The 18,862-nt window shown below is 43.8% G+C and overlaps 1 protein-coding gene across 3 annotated transcripts in view; it reads right to left on the bottom strand.

Moving 5' to 3' along the window:
* Window positions 1-8,940: 8,940 nt before the first annotated feature.
* Window positions 8,941-18,862, bottom strand: part of LOC529196 (C-C chemokine receptor type 1-like) — a 135,508-nt gene continuing 125,586 nt past the window's right edge. Inside the window, exons 1-3 of one of the 3 annotated variants that reach the window (XM_024982752.2) lie at window positions 15,187-15,514; window positions 14,935-15,063; window positions 8,941-11,379 (exon numbers count right to left, since the gene is read on the bottom strand). In XM_024982752.2, the coding sequence (XP_024838520.1) occupies window positions 10,229-11,314 (1,086 nt within the window). In that variant the 5' untranslated portion in view covers window positions 11,315-11,379; window positions 14,935-15,063; window positions 15,187-15,514 and the 3' untranslated portion in view covers window positions 8,941-10,228. 3 annotated transcript variants of the gene reach the window in all.

The following is an 18,862-nucleotide window of genomic DNA, read 5'->3' as shown; positions in this document are numbered from 1 at the left end:
CTAAGCGAAAGAAGCCAATCTGACAAGGGTACATATTGTATGATTCCAAAGCATGACCTTCTGAAAAAGGCAAAACTATGGAGACAGTAAAAAGATCAGCAGTTGCCAGGGATTAGGGAGAAAAAATGCAAAGGCAGAGCACCTTTTGAAGGGCAATTTTTAGGGTTATGAAAATGATACCATTGTGATGGACACATATTATTACTCATTTACCTAAATTCATTAGACTGTACAACACCAAAAGTATAGCCTATTATAAACTAGGGACTTTGGGTGATGATGAGTCACTGTAGTAGGTTCAACAGCTGTGACACTGTTTGGGGGATGATGATAATAGGGGAGGGTGAGGGTGTTTGGGGGCAGTGGGTGAACGGGAAGGGAACTCTGTCCTTTCTCCTGGGTTTTGCTGTGAACTTGCAACTGCTCTAAAAAATAAAGTCCATTAAAAAAATCTTATGAGGCCACAGGTAGCTTAAATAAAGTTGAAGTAACTTTGCCAGAGGTCCCACAGCTGCACAGTGATGGAGCTGCAGGCAGAGCAGGCACGGACCCCCTGTCTCGCTCCAAGGCCTCACCAAACCAATACATTCTGCAGCTTCTATGGATCTGATCAGAAGCTACCTTTCTGTGTGACTTGCCTTTATTCCTTCTGCACATGAATCACCTGTGCAGACTGCAATCCATTTGGAGTGGGACCTGACAGCCTGCATTTCTAGGGAGCTCCCTGCTAACAGGGATGGAGCAGGTCCGGAGGGGACACTCTGAGTCACCAGGGCTTGTGTTCCATCCGCACCGACCTGCTGGTTGAGTCCTGCACACACCCCGAGTTTTATCATCACTGTCTTACTGATGCTACCTGCACCCAGAATGTCTTACTGCCGCATCTTTGCTTGTTGAAACTCATAATCTCCCTTAGATATACACATTAAAATCTACTCTGAAGATAAATCAGCACCTGACCCTCAACCACCCATGAGAGGCAGAAGTGATTTCTCCCTCTGACAGGCTTCCCTTGCCTTCGGCACCATTTCTTGCAGCGCTTGCTTCTCCTTATTAACTGGCGCCTCCCTCCTCACTGACTGTGCATGTGTTCACTTTTGCTATTTTGAAAGCACTTTCAGGAGAGGAACTCTATCTCTTTCATCTTTATAGGTTTCTTAACAGCAAGCAGGGCTTTGTACACGGAAAGGAACATGACCTTGCCTTGCCCCTTTCTTATTTCCCTGACACTGGCCCTCTCTTCTGTAAAATGGAATGTTTGGAGTGCAGTGAGGTTTAAATTAAATGTCATATGTTAAATGTCCACAGTAAGCCCCTGCCTGATAAATACTTATTGAATTGGATTTTCCTCTTTTATTATCTGAATAAGGAAAGGAGGTGGGCATGAAAGTGAGTTAATGACAGAGCCAGGCCTAGTACCAGGTAACTCAACCTTTATTCAAGTCATTCTTCCACTCTGTCAAGCTCTGGGGGACCTTATTTCAGTTATGTGAGTACCTCCCAGTCATTTATGTGACTAAAATTTATCAGTATTTACAGAAGAAACCTAGAATACTGTTTTCTGGTTCACATTTCTTGCACAAATCATTGGCTAAAATTCAGATAAGGCTTACAAATTAAAGGCATTGATGTATCCTTACATCTTGGTAAATGTTAAAGTAACATAATATATTGAATACCCATCTATAATGTAATGATATGTCTACTTAACTCAAAATAGCCGAATTCAAAATAGGAAATGGTTCCAGATTAAACATGATCATATAAGAGAAGATAAATGGTTATGATCAACCAGAGTGATTCTGCTCAACTGGGACACCTTGGCAAACTCTTGATTTCTCATTTCCTTCATCTGTAAAACGCAGATACTATTAATACCAATCCCCTTACTCGCATCTCATAGTTCATGAAATGAGCAAAAATTGCCAATTTATATAAATGCTATAAAATATAGCAAACTGTCCATGTGCAAAGCATCATTAGCAATAGCTGTGGGCATAATCCAGAGCTGGGGCTAAAGGCAATTTCTGTGAATATACAGAAGGTAGAAGTCTTGGGGAGGACCAATGACTAAGTATTTCGCCTACTATTATTATTTTTTAGATTTATGGTCTTTGCTCCAACTGCTCCAGGTATGAGATGTGGGACACGTGTGAGGAGGTCAGAGAGCAGATTGCTTCTGGAGCCACCTTCCCTGTTTTAGAATAAGAGAAGTTGGTTTATCTGATGTAGGCACATTGACTGGCAGTGCAGGCTTGCAAATTCCTTCAGTATTATATCTTCTAGACTGCATAGGGTACTGAGTTATTAAACTTTTTCTATGGAAGTAGCTGAAGATGACATGCAAACTGAGTTGTGTGGACTCAGGAAGATCTGCACAAAGGAAGATGTGCACAAAGAACTGCACATCCATATGTCTGTATAAAACAAACAGAATCGGGACTTCATTAAGGGACCTGAGGAATAAAGTATTCTCTAATAAATGTCTTTATAATCACAGTGGAAAGGAAGAACTAGGACACCAAAGGAAATGGGACTCCACCATAGTAATCTGTTGGTGGAAGCCTGGAGGAGTGGGAGAAGGAAGGAGTCCATGGCTGTGTCTGATGCCAGAGAGGTTGTGCCTTCTCTAAAGATGGGGAATGTAGAGGCTCTGGGAGGTGCCCTATTCTAGACTGCCAAGGAGGATGCCAAATCACCCAGGAGGATGGCTTTTTCTCTTAGCTTTTGGCGGATAATCCAGGAACAACCCAATGTGACTTTCAACTGAGACTCCAGACCTAACGACCTCTGTGCCCTGAAGGTCACAATGTCCACAGGAGGTGGGCTAGTGAGCTGCAGCAACTACGGGACAGGGCACTTGGGCTGTCTGACTTTTGCACCCAGATACTGCTAATGCATGAAATACTTCATCATCTCTCTGGTTGCCTCATCAAATGTTTGCTGTCATTGACTTATGATCGCAAGCACCTTCATTTTCTAAGGGAGGACAGAGAATAAATTTAATTGACTCAGGGGTGGTGAGGAGGACAGAAAAGGAGGCTGGAGGGTGATGTGGTCTTTCTTCCCTGTCTGGCTCCCTGAATTGCATCTGAGCCCCGATGTTGGAGGACTAAGCTGCTTTCATTACGGACTGTGAGATTCTTGCAGGTCTGAAGAATTGTAGGCTGTAGGCTCAGAACTGTCTGTGAGTTACCTGGCCCAGCGCTGGGACCTGGAGGGCTGGCACCCTCACAATAAAGCCCATTAGTGAAGGTTTCAACGATGCTAGCAAGAGGCTTCTCAGGCAGACTGAGTCGGGGCTGGCCGAGGCGGCGGCAGAAGTGCTGTGGTGACAGCATCTAACAGACTGACTTGTGGACACATGTGAGGACCCACTTGGGGACCCTTTGAAATAACTCAAGAATATATTCTTGACTGGGCAGAGGGGAAACTTTCAACCTCAATTCAGTGCACTCTGGGCATACTCAAAAAAGAATCCACTGATTGCCCTGACTAGGACTTCCAAAACTATGTTGAAAAATAGTGGCAAAAGTGGAAACTTTGTTTTTGTTCCTGATTTTAGAAAAGAGTGTTTTCAGTTTTTCACCACTGAGAATGATGTTTGTGGTGAGTTTGCCGTATATGACCTTTATTATGTTGAGGTAGGTTCCTTGTATGTCCATTTGCTGAAGAGTTTTTATCATAAATGGGTGTCAAATGTTGTCAAAAACTTTTTATGCATCTACAGAAGAGACTGGCTGGCTATACAGTCCATGAGGTTGCAAACAGTCAGACACAATAGAATGATTAACACCTTCACTTTTTTCATTGAGATTATCATATGATGTTTATTTTTCAATTTGTTACTATGGTGTATCACATTGACTGACTACATAGACTGAAGAATCCTTGCATCCCTGGGATAAACCCTACTTGATCATGGTGTATGATTCCTTTAATGTGTTGTTGGATTCTGTTTGTTAGTATTTTGTTGAGGATTTTTGCATCTATGTTCATCAGTGATATTGGCCTGTAATTTTCTTTTCTTGTTGTATCTTTGTCTGGTGTTGGTATCAGGGTGATGGTGGCTTTGTAGAATGAGTTTGGGACTGTTCCTTCCTCTGAAATTTTTTGGAAGAGTTTGAGAAGGATAGGAGTGAGCTCGTCTCTAAACATTTGATAGAATTCACCTGTGAAGCCATCTGCCCCCTGGTTTTTGTTTTTGTGGGAGATTTTTGATCACAGTTTCAATTTCAGTGCCTGTGACTGGTCTGTTTCATAATTTCTTATTTCTTCCTGGCTCAGTCTTGGAAGGTTGTACTTTCCTAAGAATTTTCTAATTTCTTCCAGGTTTTCTATTTTATTGGCATATAGTTGTTCATAATCTCTTATGATCCTTTGTATTTCTGCATTGCCTGTTGCAATCTCTCCTTTTTGTTTTTAATCTTATTGACTTTTCTTCCTTTTATTCTTGATGACTCTGCCTAATGGTCTGTCAATTTTGTTTATCATCTCAAAGAACCAGCTTTGGCAGTCCTAGCCATGGCAATCAGAGAGGAAAAAGAAATAAAAGGAATCCAGATTTGAAAAGAAGTAAAACTCTCACTGTTTGCAGATGACATACTATACATAGAACACCCATAAAGATACCATCAGAAAAGTATTAGAGCTAATCAGTGAATTTAGTAAACCAACAGCATACAAAATCAATACACAGAAATACTTTGCATTCCTATACATTAACAACAAAACAATCAGAAAGAGAAATTAAGGAAACAATCCCATTCACCATTGCAACAAAAAGAATAAAATACCTGGGAATAAATCTACCTGAGGAGACAAAAGACCTGTATGCAGAAAACTGTAAGACACTGACGAAGGAACTCAGACAACACAAACAAAAGCAGCTAATATCATGTTCCTCAACGGGAAGAATCAATATCATGAAAAAGACTATACTTTTCATAAAAACTCTACAGATTCAATGCAGTCCCTATCTAATTACCAGTGGCATTTTTCACAGAGCTAGAATAAAAAACTTTATAATTTGGATGGAAACACAAAAGTCCCTGAATAGCCAAAGCTATTAGTCAAAGCTAATCTTCAGAAAGAAAAAAGGAGCTGGAGGAATCAACCTTCCTGACTTCAGTCTATACTACAAAACTACAGTAGTCAAGACAGTATGGCACTGGCACGAAAAACAAAAAACACAGATCAATGGAACAAGACAGAAAGCCCAGAGATAAAACCGTGCACCTATGGGCACCTTATCTTTGACAAAGGAGGCAAGAATATGCAATGGAGAAAAGACAACCTCTTCAATAAGTATTTTGCTGGCAACCCTGGATAGCTTCATGTAAGTAATGAAATTGGAACACCTCTTCACATCATACAGAAAAAGAAATAAAAGGAATCAAGATTTGAAAAGAAGAAGTAAAACTCTCACTGATTACAGATGAAATGGATCAAATACCTAAATTTAAGGCCAGAAACTATAAAACTCTTAGAGGGAAATATAGGCAGAATACTCATTGACATAAATTGCAGGAAGATCCTCTTTGACTTGCCTCCTAGAATAATGGAAATAAAAACAAAAATAAACAAATGGGACCTAATTAAACTCTTTTGAACAGCAAAGGAAACTATAAACAAGATGAAAAGACAACCCTCAAAATCAAAGAAAGTATGCAATTGAAGCAAATAACAAAGGATTAATCTCCAAAATATAAAAGTAGCACATGCAGGTCAAAGTCAGAAAAACAAACAATCCAATCAAAAAATGGGCAAATGATCTAAACACACATTTCTCCAAAGCCATACAGATGGCCAATAAACACATGAAAAGATGCTCAACATCACTCATTACTAGAGACATGCATATCAAAACTAGGGTTTCCCAGGTGGTACAGTGGTAAGAATTAGCCTGTCAATACAGGAGACACGAGACATAGGTTCCATCCCTGGGTCGGGAAGATCCCCTGAAGTAGGAAACGACAACCCATTCTGGTATTCTTGCCTGGGAAATCCCATGGACAGAGGAACCTGGCAGGCTACAATCCATGGTGTCGCAAAGGAGTCAGACATGATTTAGCGACTAAACAAGCACAACAACACATGATAATGCATATACATGGAATCTAGAAAAATGGTACTGATGAAGTTATTTTCAGGGGAGGAATACAGACCAGAACTGTGGACAGACTGGAGGAAAGACAGGGTGGGACAAACTGAGAGAGTAGCGTTGAAACAGATAGACTACCATGTGTAAGAGAGATAGCTAGTGGGAAGCTGCTGTGTGAGCAGAGACCTCAACCCACTGCTCTGTGTCAGTCTAAAATGGTGAGATGGGGATAGGTGGGAGGAAGGTTTAAAAGGGAGGGGATGTATGTATACTTACAGGTGATTCACACTGCTGTACAGCAGAAATCAAGACAACATTGTAGAGCAATTATCCTCCAATTAAAAACAAATTTGAAAATGAATGCTTAGAGGGTAACTTCAAAAAATTAGATACACACAAATACATATAAAATAGATACACAAGTCCTACTGTACAGCACAGGGGACTCTATTCAATACCCTGTCATAATCTATAATGGAAAAGAATGTGAAAAAATATACATACGAATAACTGAATCTCCTTCTTGTGCACCTGAAACTAACACAATGCTGTAAATCCACTCTGCTTCAATAAGAAATAAAATGAATTGAAAAAATAGTCCACCTCAAAAAGAAACTTTGAAAAATAAAGAAATAAACTCTGGGGTGGAGCCCAGCTCTGCCCTTTGACCACTCTGTGGTGTCTGCCAAGTCCCTTCCTCTCCTCATCGATCACATGGGGTAACACCAGCATCCCCACCAACCTCGAGGGGTTGATATGGAGACTGCTGTCAAAAGGACAGGATGGACCGTGGGCAGTTGGCAACTGTACTGTGCTTTGCCCATGTGCTGACCGATCATCAGACCAACACCCCTGGTGTTCTACAACCCAGCCCTAGTCTTGAGGGATGATCAGTTCAGTTCAGTCGCTCAGTTGTGTCCGACTCTTTGCAAACCCATGAACCGCAGCACACTAGGCCTCCCTGTCCATCACCAACACCCGGAGTTTACCCAAACTCATGTTCATTGAGTTGCTGATGCCATCCAACCATCTCATCCTCTGTTGTCCCCTTCTCCTCCTGCCTTCAATCTTTCCCAGCATCAGGGTCTTTTCAAATGAGTCAGTTCTTCATATCAGGTGGCCGAAGTATTGGAGCTTCAGCTTCAGCATCAGTCCTTCCAATGAACACCCAGGAATGATCTCCTTTAGGATGGACTGGTTTGATCTCCTTACAGTCCAAGGGACTCTCAAGAGTCTTTCCCAACACCACAGTTCAAAGAATCAATTTTTTGGTATTCAGCTTTCTTTATGGTCCAGTTCTCACATCCATACATGACGGCTGCAAAAACCATAGCTTTGACTAGACGGACCTTTGTTAGCAAAGTAATGTCTCTGCCTTCTAATATGCTGTCTGGGTCGGTCATAGCTTTTCTTCCAAGGAGCAAGCATCTTTGAGGGATGATAACAGGTGTTATTTGAGAAAAGTTTTTTTCTACTTTAAAACTACATTGGCAGAGTGAAGGTTAATCATATTTAAACCTGTTCCTCACTGAGTATTTCTTAGAGACGGTAATGTCCTGTGAATCTCCATGAGTGTTTTCCACACAGTGTCTGAGAGGCCCTGAGGGCTCCCACACCACATCCTCTGCTGGAATGCTGTATTAGATAACACGATGATCCCTGAGTGGAGGACGAAGGTGTCAGACTTGGTGTCACCTCTGATGTTAATGCTTGGATCACAGCAGATTGGAAGGACAAATGAGTTCATTTAACCAATGAAGTGTTAATGTGGGGTTACAACCTGGAGGACAGAATGTTCCTGATACCAGAAAAACCCCAGGAGAAATCCCCGATGTGCATGATGAATCTGACCAAGATCTCCCAGAGTCACCAGTGCCCTTCCAGAGTCCACACAGGCCCCTGAAAGTCACATTTCTAACAAGAATCCTCTGTGAGCATGATTCTCAGAGATCAATTGGCGCATAGGAAAGGCCAACATTGTAATAACAGACACTAGAAGAATGTATTTTTAATACCACTTAACTGTAACTTAAATATCAATAATAGGGTACATTTTGAGTGTATTCTACCACAATAAAAATGGGGAGGGGAATGAAAAAAATAATACCCATTAAAAACCTTAGAATAGGACTTCTGCCTTGGTCATTCAATTCTTCCCATTCATTTGTCCACTGACACTTAGGCTGTTTTCATACCTAGACTATTGTGAGTAATGCTGCAATAAACATGGGAGAACAAGACATTTCACTGAGATAATGACTTGATTTCGTTGAACTCCGGGAGTTGGTGATGGACAGGGAGGCCTGGCGTGATGCAATTCATGGGGTCGCAGAGAGTCGGACACGACTGAGCGACTGAACTGAACTGAACTGATACTACATACACAGAAGCGGAATTGCTAGGTCATACAGTAGCTCGACTTTTAATTTCTTAAGGAGCCTCCATACTGGTTTCCACAGTGACTGCACCCGTTTACATTCCCACCAACAGTGCACGAGGGTTCCCTTTTCCCTACATCCTCAAAACTCTTGAAATCTCTTGTTTATTTCAAAATAGACACTCTCACAGGTATGAGGCGATATCCTACTCTGGTTCTGACTTAACATTTCCAGGATGATCAGTGATGCTGAGCACTTACTCATATATTTCTGGGAAATCTGTATGTCTTCTTGGAAGGTAGGTATGTCTAGGTAGGTCATTTACCCAAAGTGAATTATGGTATCTTCCGGTGGAAGAACTCAGTGTTGGGCCCCAAACCAATGCTCTGAAATGATTTATTGCCTGGGAAAGTGATCCCCACATACTGCTACTTAAAAAAACAACAGTAGAAGAATAACTACAGTCAAAGTTCATCTTATTTGTAAACATAAAACATGTACAGAAGAGAGAAAACTAAAAGAAAATATTAACCCATCAAAGAATGTACGGTGCTGCCTCTGGGTAAGGGATTATGAATAATTTTGAAGTTTTTTTTTCTCCTTTTGTGATTTTAAGCTTTTCTGGAAACAATTTTTATAACTGGGAAAATCACTTTTAGAGAAATGTACATCTAAGGGGAAAAGGAAGAAAGGCATGGTGGACAAGAGGTCCTATCTTAATTCAGGTGAGAGCTCAGATGTTAAGGACCTTTAGGGTAAATGCATTTCTTTGAGTTAAGTGGTCCTCGACTTCCTACACTGACAGAGTCCCCACCCCTCCTGGTAGATGTTGCCCTCCCTGCCAGCCTCAAACCCTGCACACCAGGTCACTGTCCTGCTGATCGGTCCAAGGTGGCAGCCAGAACTCTGATCCATACAGCTACAAGGTCTGGATGGAGGTCCAGAGGAAGAAAAATCAACCCTGTCTCCTTCTGCCTGGTAATGATTTCTGCAGTGAATCTGTCAGAAATTACTGCTGCATCCCTCAACTGACAGGGAAGGGAGACTCTGAAAACTATTCAGAAGACAGGAATGGTAAAAGGAAGTAATGACTACTTCCGTTCCACGGCAATTTCAAGAAGTACAGCAGTGTATACATTTTGTCTGTGTCTAGCCCGCTGCCTGTATTTGTTGATTTTAGTGACTATAAACATTCCATCCAAGGGCTTTCTTAGCTTCACTGCCAAAAGCAGTTCCCCAATCCTACTTCCTATTAGGTGTCAAGTTCTTCCATCAGGAGTTCTAGATTTCTCAGGGTTTCCAGGAGCCTAAATGCTGCCCTAGGAGTGGGGGTAGGGAGGTGAGAGGTGGCTGCCGGCTCCTGCTTGGCTTCTCTGCTCGGAGTGGAGGCAGCTATGGAAATCTCTATCTCCAAGATCACTGGTCTTGGGGGTGAGGGTAGCAGATGCTCAGTGACTGGTTTACAAATGCTACTGTTCAACAATCTGAACTTCTCTTTGGTACCAAGCCTTTCTCTGTCATCCTTTGACCCAGTCTTCTGGGATGTCCCACTTCATTTATTCATTTCCACCATCTCATCTATATATCTCATTTTCCACCACAGAGAAGTTCATTGAGAAAAATCCAACCGTAATGGTGATTTTGTCTAGAACACCTTGGAGCTCCCTCAACCCCATGTGGCTACAATTCCAGGTCAGGTGTCAGAATCTGGCTGGGAGACCCAAGCTGCCTCCTCCCCGTCAGCATGTTAGCAGCTTATGGTTTCTTTGTCCCTGATGGACCTGAGGGGCCTGAGTCTGTACACAGAACAGCGTTCTTCCTTGCCTGTGTAATGGACATGGAGTTGACCCTCTCCTGCCTCCTCGTAGAGGAAGCAGCGACACTTAGTCAGCTGATAGAGCAAGTACCATAGAACCCTGCGGTACCTCCTGCAGAAAAGGACATAGACTATGGGGTTCATGCAGCAGTGTGCATAGGCAATTGCCTCTGTCACTTCAATGGCCAAGTCCAGCTGGCTGCAGTGCTCACACAGGGAATCTTGGAAAGCAGAAACAAACACAGTCAGATTGCAGGGCGTCCAAAAGAGAAAGAAGGTGATCATGATGACAAAAATCAGACGTATTATGTTGGCCTTCTTATTCCAAGTTCTGAGCATAATCTTTATAATCTTTATATGTCCATAGCAGACAGTCATGACCAACAGAGGCAATATCAGCCCCAAGATGTTCAGTTTCAGAGCCAGGAACTGCTTCCACTTTCTTCCATGGCTTTCAGGAGGAAAATGAAGACTGCAGGTGTAGTGGGTGAGCCACCACTGGGTCTTGGAAAAGTACAAGCCGGGGACAGAAGCCAAGATGGCCAGGACCCAGACGACAATGCTGGTGACAGTACCAGAGGTAATGTTCCAACACTGACGTTTAAACTGGGGGTGGACGTTAGTCAGGTACCTGTCGATGGTCAGCAGGATGATGAAGAAGATCTTGCTGTACAAGCCCAAGAAAAAGAACCCAAAGAGCAACTTACACATGGCATCTCCAAAAATCCAGTCATCCTTCACCTTGTAGTCGATCCAGAAGGGCAGCGTGAAGAGGAAGATAAGGTCAGAAATGGCCAGGTTGAGGAGGCAGATGTTGATTATATTTTTTATCCTTTTGTATAGCACCAGGACCACCAGGATGTTGCCGACCAGGCCAATGACAAACACCACCGAGTACAAGAGGGGCAGCAGCTGGGCCCCAAAAGCCCTCTCCTGTGCTTTCTGGCATGGGGTCGTGTCCCCATAGTCGTATTCTGTGGTCATGTCATAGTCCTTTGCGGTGGTTGAAGTTTCCATCCTGGCTTCTCCCACGGGTCAAGGGAAATGTTTCCGTATGTATTTGCTGTTAGAGGCAGTGGGCTCTGGACAACAAAAACAAGGCAGTGAGTACACGTCCTTAACCCCTGGACAGCTGCTTACTAGTGCGTACTGCGTACCATGCCCTGTGGAGCCAGGGAGACCCAGGTCCTCTGCCCTCATGCAGCCTGTAGTCTACCACACTAACAAACAGGGCGTGCACACATCGCTAACCCAAGTGCTCTGGCAGTGAGTGCCCTGAAGGAGACGTCCAGAGGATGGAGAGCACAGACAGGGGAGGACAAGGGAGGCCTCACGCGTGTTCACAACCAAGGCTTCCCGAGGGCTTCCCACGGACTCGGCGTTGGGCTCAGTGATAAACAGCCCTTGAGGGGGCACCATGGTCATTCCCCATTTTAGAGGTGAAGGCACACAATTTCTGAGCAGTCAGGACACAAAGCTGCTGAGAACAAGAGCTGGAGCTCAAACCCTGGTGCGTGCCACTCTCATGCCCATTCCTGAAACCCCTGGCTTTCCTGCCTCCAATCAGGGCAGTAACTCTGAACTGTCGGGTCCCCAGAGGAGGCTGGGAAGGAAATCAGTCCTGCCTGAGAGTCCAAAATCTTTGTTTTTGGATTTCAAACATTTTATTTTCTTTCAGGGCACACCTAATAGCATTGTATTACAGGAATCAAACAGTATAACAACAAAAATTTTTTTCTTAAGGATCACTTACATTCCTCATTCAAAACAATTCCTCCTAGTACTCAATATGAACTACAAGTTTACCCTAACTATTTTGCTCATCATGATTGGAGAATTTCTACGGTGCTACACTAGATGAGGCTGTTACTACCTAGGCAAGAAAAAAAAAAATGTGTCATTTGCAACACATGAATTGGTGTCATAGCTGTAAGTTTTAAAGAATCTTTTAGATAAACCTTATTTTATAGAAAAAGTTAAATAGAAACACTAATGTTGGAGTTAAACTACCCGTATCTTGAACTGCATCAGATGCAAGGTATCTTTCTTGCTTTTGAGGTGAAAAAGAATCTCAGTTAGAAGGGATACAGTGCCCTCAGGGCACAGGACAATGTGCATTTGCCTGTCACCAAGCCTGGGGGACACTACTGTCATTAGGTAGGAAGGGCCAAGGATGACCTGCAATGTAAAATTCACCAAACACAAACAGTGCCGTGGCGCTGAAACACTGGGTGGCCGACCTGCCCCACCAGCCGGGCCCATGTTACACAGTCCTCTGCAGTCACCCAGGTGACTCTGTAGACCTTTCATGACAGCTGTGAGGAGGAGTCAAAGGGAAGCACAGACTGGGAGGAGTGGGCTGACCTAGTAAGGAGAAGAGGGGGCTCCAAGGAAAGAAAGGCTCAAAACAGCCTCAAGATAGGAAGTGTCACACAGGGACCAGACAGAGGCTGGAATTCTCCTAAAATAAATTATAGGAGATTTGTAACGAGGGTTGCCAGAAAGCAAAAACAAACAAAAAACCACTAGATAGCCTGCCTTTGCAGAAAATACCCAGCCCCTGCTTTTCAGCTCTCCTTTCCATCCTTTCCAATCACTTATTGAAGACTCCTCCCCAAAAGAGCACAAGCTTTTGTATAACCTACCAGCTCTGTGACCTCGGATAAATAACCTACCGCCCTGAGCCTCATTCCTCACCTATAACGTGGAAAAGTACCCTTACCTTCCAAGGCTGATGTATGGGAATGTCTGAGCCTTCCCCTGGATATTATCAGGTCCTCAGTAAATACGAGGGGACTTCCTTCCCTGCAGGTGCCCTGCTCTGAGGCCCAGCACCACCAGGAATATCCCAGATTTCAATCTATTCTTGCCAATGTACCCCTCTCCCTACAGGTCTGTCTGTAGTTAATCTGGAAAATGAATTCTGCTTGAGAGTGATGGACATTGACAGTCCTTTCCATCTGCACTGCACTGGGAACTTTCCAAAATGCTGCCATCAATCTAACTGATTTGACCTAAACATCGATCAGTAAAGTGAGTGGTACCTACATCATAATTCCCATATAAAATCTTGAGAGTCCAGTGCTCCTCCTTCCACAGAGCTTAATGAATGCTTCCTGCTCACAAAATTCACATTTCTGCAGTGGCATTCGGAGATTAAGGCACAGGGGGGTGAGGTGCTGCTGGGCCCCCAGGCTGGGGGGCGGTCATTTCCCACCCAATCCATCCTTAGGGCTCTCTCCTCCATCTCTGAACTTGCATACAGCCAGTCAAGCCTCTTTCTGGAGAAACCCAGGCTGCCACTCACTAAACAAGCTGTGCTGGCAATTTCTGATTTCTGCTGCCCCTGCCAGTGCCGACAACTTCACGTGGCAGTCAGCACTTCTGGGTGGGCTCTCAGGCTTACTGTGTTAGCAGGGGCAGCACCGACAGCAAGGGGTGCGAGGCTGAGCCCGTGAGCCCAGTTTCTGGGGAATGCTGGCAAAGGTGGAGGCAAACTGCGTCAGCACTGTCAGGGGCCACCTGAACAGAGTCACTTCACACCCACTCCCACCTTCAAGCCAGTTCACTATTTCCCCACTTGCTGGGCACCAGAAACAGCTCCTGGGCATGTTGTCCCTAAAGGGAGATGGCCTGGGGTGAGGCCCCGGAGGCGAGACCCAAGGAGCATGTTGCCATGTCACGTGCCAGTCCGTCTGCAGCCTGCTACTAACGTCTGCCCCAGGCCGTTGCCCCAGTGGTCCAGCGCCAGCACCCTTTATTCTGGGAGTTGGTGAAGCCTCTGGACAGACAAAGGGCCGTCTGTGGTGGTGGGAGATGCCCAGGCCTGGTGGGGTGCAGGAGCTGGCTTCTACTGGTTCATAAGAGCCAGTCATGTGCAGCTGTTCTGCATCCAGCATGCTGGTGACTCAAAGTCAACCAGAATGGGAATATTTACACATGGGAATCGGCCATCACTAGGAATCAGGGCACGTTTCTCAGGAGAATTAGCTGATAAACACTTACCAGCGCATCCATGCCCTTCAGTCTGAATAGCCTAGAGTTGTCCTGGAGCCAGAGTGGGGACTTAAGGGTCAGTGAGGGGCACAGAGCCTGGTGGTCGGCTGTGCAAACTTCTGGGGATTTCTAATCCTGAAAGTCTGGGACCCTCCAGACCTACTGGAGGAAAGGCTGAAGTAGATGCCTCCAAGTAGCCCCCATTTTCCTGCACCTTCAGAATGAAACTCTGACCTTCCTCTTCTTTAGAACAGAATGGATGTTCCCCCAGGAGGTCACGTGGACGGCTGCCCTGCCTTCCGGCAGGTGAGATCCTACCTCCTCCTAAAACAGCACACAGTCCTAATTCTGAGGATCCTTGTGTCTAGTCCTCTTCAGAAAGTATCTCAGTATCAAATCATCTTTGCCTCTGCAATTGTTTCTCTGATTAATCTTACCCTTTTTGCTAAAATTGCTTCTTACGGCACATTTGGGCTTTGTTTCCATAGAGAAATTTGACTGTTGTTAGTGTCTTGAATAACTGTCCGCAGAAAGTACCTTAATACTGGGATGACTTTCTTAATCACTCACCAGAAACCATTGTAAAAGAAAGTATCCTGTTTTTAGCAGAAAGATAATCTCCCCCAAAATAAAAAGAACACCTTAGGTTATGTCGGAGCACCCAGTTGTTTAAATCCATGCATCCTCAGTATTGCTACGCAATTCGTTGCCCTTCAGAAACGTCGCTGGGTCCTTAGACATGTGACTGGCCCTTGAAGAATTCTCCACTTCTGACAAGACAGACAGGTAAACAAGTCATGTCCTGCAATAGGAGGACTGCAGTCCACACTGTCCACATGCTAACAACAAGACCCTCACCAGTAACTAACACAGAAAAGACAAGTGTCACTTACTCTGGTTTCAGAGGACTGTGTCCAGGAGGTGTGTGTCTGAAGGACATTCCTCTCTTCTCCTATCTCGACCACCCTGGACTTCCAGATCAAGGAATTAATATCAGGAAGCAGAAAAGTAGCATCTGGGACTTTGGAACTCCTCTGCCAGCACTTCTGGTAAATTGCCAGGCTTGCACACCAAGGCCACTAGACCTGGTCCCTTTGGAGAACCTTTCATTCCCGTCTGGGGATTTTCTACTAAAAACATCCCATTTGTGAGGTGCCGCTTTGACCAAGGCCACCACCAGCTTAGGGGGACTTGGACGTCCGTCTGAGCCTAGGGCTCTTTGTTTTTTTGTGTGTATGCGGCTTCCGTTTGTCTGGTGAGGATTTTGATTTTGCTTTCAGTTCTGCGTACAAGGCTGTTTCATGCCATGCATTGTGGCCATTGCTTCCTCTTCCACATCTGACACTCCCCCAGGGAAGACTGGCACACTGGTCGACCTATAGCTATGAATCTATTGCTTAGAAGAATGAGATCCCACTGTGATTCTGTTTGACCAATGCACATTCTTTAAAGTAATGAGAGGTGGCCTAAATTAGTATACTATTCTTCAGCTAGAATTGTTTTGTCACAGGAATGGAAAGGCTGGGAACACTCTCCACTCCATCTGTGCCAGGCACTCTGGTCTCACTCCCGTGGGGGAACTGAGTCACTCTGAACCCCCATAGAGCATCTCTGGGTTTGTTTTCTTTCAATAGCTGAGCCAATCTGTTTGGAAGCCTTTCTTGATCTGGAAGTTTTAAACTGTACCTCCTCTGATTTTCTGTCTGTGTGGACAGAGCTTATCTGTCCTTTGTATTTTTCTATGTATTGTTTCGGGATGAACCACTCTGGCATTTTGTATGATGGGAAATTCTACTCGCTCATTGCAAGCCACTTTGGGAGTGGAAATGGAATCTTTGAGCTACACCTTGTCTGATCTTTTGTTTGTGGGACCATATTTGTTTTGTGCATGAATGTGCAACAGCATTTGCACTGACTGGCTGAGACAAATAATAAGGCTCACGTGTCACAACACAAGCTAGGCTTCAATAGTATGTGAACAGAGAACTTCCAGATGTTCAAGCTGGATTTAGAAAAGGCAGAGGAACCAGAGATCAAATTGCCAACATCCATTGGATCACAGAAAAAGCAAGAGAATTCCAGAAAAACATTTACTTCTGCTTCATTGATTATACCAAAGCCTTTGACTGTGTGGATCACAACAAACTGTGGAAAATTCTTAGAGATGGGAATACCACACGGCCTTATCCACCTCATGAGAAATCTGTATTCAGGTCAAGAAGCAAGAGTTAGAACTGGACATGGAAAAACAGACCGATTCCAAATTGGGAAAGGAGTATGTCAAGGCTCCATATTGTCACCCTGCTTATTTAACTTATATGCAGAGTACATCATGCGAAATGCCGGGTTAGAAGAAGCACAAGCTGGAATCAAGATTGCCGGGAGAAATATCAATAACCTCAGATATGCAGATGACACCACCCTTATGGCAGAAAGCAAAGAACTAAACAGCCTCTTGATGAAAGTGAAAGTGGAGAGTGAAAAGGCTGGCTTAAAATCAACATTGAAAAAGCTAAGATCATGGCATCTGGTCCCATCACTTCATGACAAATCGATGGGGAAACAACGGAAACAGTGACAGATTTATTTTGGGGGGCTCCAAAATCACTGCAGATGGTGACTTTATCTGTGAAATTAAAAGACACTTGCTCCTTGGAAGACAAGCTATGATCAACCTAGACGGCATATTCAAAAGCAGAGACATTACTTTGCCACCAAATGTCTGTCTAGTCAAAGCTACAGTTTTTCCAGTAGTCATGTATGGATGTGAGTGCTGGACCATAAAGATGGCTGAGCAACAAAGAATTGATTCTTTTGAACTGTGGTATTGGAAAAGACTCTTGAGAGTCCCTTGGACTGCAAGATCAAACCAGTCAATCTTAAAGGAAATTAACCCTGAATATTCATTGGAAGGACGATGCTAAGGCTAAAGCTCCAGTAGTTTGGCCACCTGATGCAAAGACCTGACTCATTGGATAAGATCCTGATACTGGGCAGGACTGAAGGCTGGAGGAGAAGGGGATAAAAGAGGATGAGATCGCTAGATGGTATCACCAACTCAATGGACATGGGTTTGAACAGGCTTGGGAATTGGTGATGGAGAGGGAAGCCTGGCATGCTGCAGTCCATGGGGTCGCAAACAGCTGGACACGACTGAGCGACTGAACTCACTGTGACAATACCAGGGTACCATTCCCTATTATGTTGGGCTTTGCCTGTGGTAGAACGTTGGTTGGAATTTTCCCTCTTGCTAAGGGTGACCAGAGCTCCATTCCAAGCTGTAAATGCCCCCTGCCTTCCAGGGTATTTTTACTAAACTGGGACGTCTTCAGGTATGTCTCCAGGAAAAGGATTTGCTATTTCTTTCTGCCTGTGCCCTAGCCCTCTGGAACATTTATCTACTCCAGCTATAGATCCTGAGACTGAAGGAAAAAGTGGGGAAAGAAGGCTTTCTTAAACTCCAGCAGAAAAACTGTGAGGTTTCTGGCTCAGTCTTTATGTACCACTTAACTTGTATATAACCTATATTTAATTGGCTTAAAAGTAAACTCTTACAAATTAAATCCAAATGTCTAAAAAACTGACCAAGATCAATTTTAGAACCATATGATCTGGTAAATATTCAGTATTGACTTGCTATCTGCTATTTAAGGTGGATTAGGCTTGCTGCTTTGACTAAAACAGTCTTTAGGGTCAGCAATTTTAAGTAATGCAAGTGAGATAAGAGCTTCTGGGTAAACTCTTTAGGAAAAATTGTTTTAGAAATGTGTACTTAAGAATGATCTCCCCAGGTATTTGGTAGCTTAGAAATTTTGAGTTAAGTTAAATGACAAGTTTATCAAATAGCTAGGTTATTTCTAAACAAAATAAGATACTGAAACATTACTGAATACTGCCTTCCTTGGGCAGAGAGAGACTCATAGGTATTTAGGAAACTAAAGATACTGGTGGCACCCTGAGATATAATAAAGTACATGCCTTTAGAGTTTTGCATGATCAAGGTTTTCTAAAACAGGATTAAACGTAGTTGGGTAAATGGATTTAAGTATTGCCTGGCAGTTTCCACAAGCTGTTTTGGGTTTCCCAGGTGACTCAGTGTAAAGAGTCCACCTATAAAGACTGAGATGAGTGAGAGTTATGGCTTTGATTCCTGGGTGGGGAAGGTCACCTGGAGGAGGAAAGGGCAACCAGCTCCAGCACTGCTGCTTGAGAAATCCCATGGACAGAGGAGCCTTGAGGGTTACAGTTCACGGATCGAAAGGAGTTGGACACAACTTATCCTTGAGCACTGAGCCCAGGTGAAAACTTTTGACCTCCAGGTAACTTGAAGATATTTCAGAGGACCCCTGAGTCATCTCAGAGAGAAATATTTAACTAGGATTACTTGCTATTATTAATTACAATCAGTTAAATTTAATCCCAATATTTGACCAAGTTTCTTTGCCAGATTACATCGCAATCAGATGTATACCTATGCATCCTCCTCTTTTTTAAACTCTTTCCGTCATTTATAAACAGTTATTGCATTCATCTTCAAGAAGCTTTATGAGAGGGACCACCTTTGACAAA

The sequence above is a fragment of the Bos taurus genome, chromosome 22 (genome assembly GCF_002263795.3).
Source record: "Bos taurus isolate L1 Dominette 01449 registration number 42190680 breed Hereford chromosome 22, ARS-UCD2.0, whole genome shotgun sequence".
NCBI classification, from domain to species: Eukaryota; Metazoa; Chordata; class Mammalia; order Artiodactyla; family Bovidae; genus Bos; species Bos taurus.
Note: the sequence above shows the minus strand (reverse complement) of the source record. Positions and strands in the feature narration are given on the sequence as shown.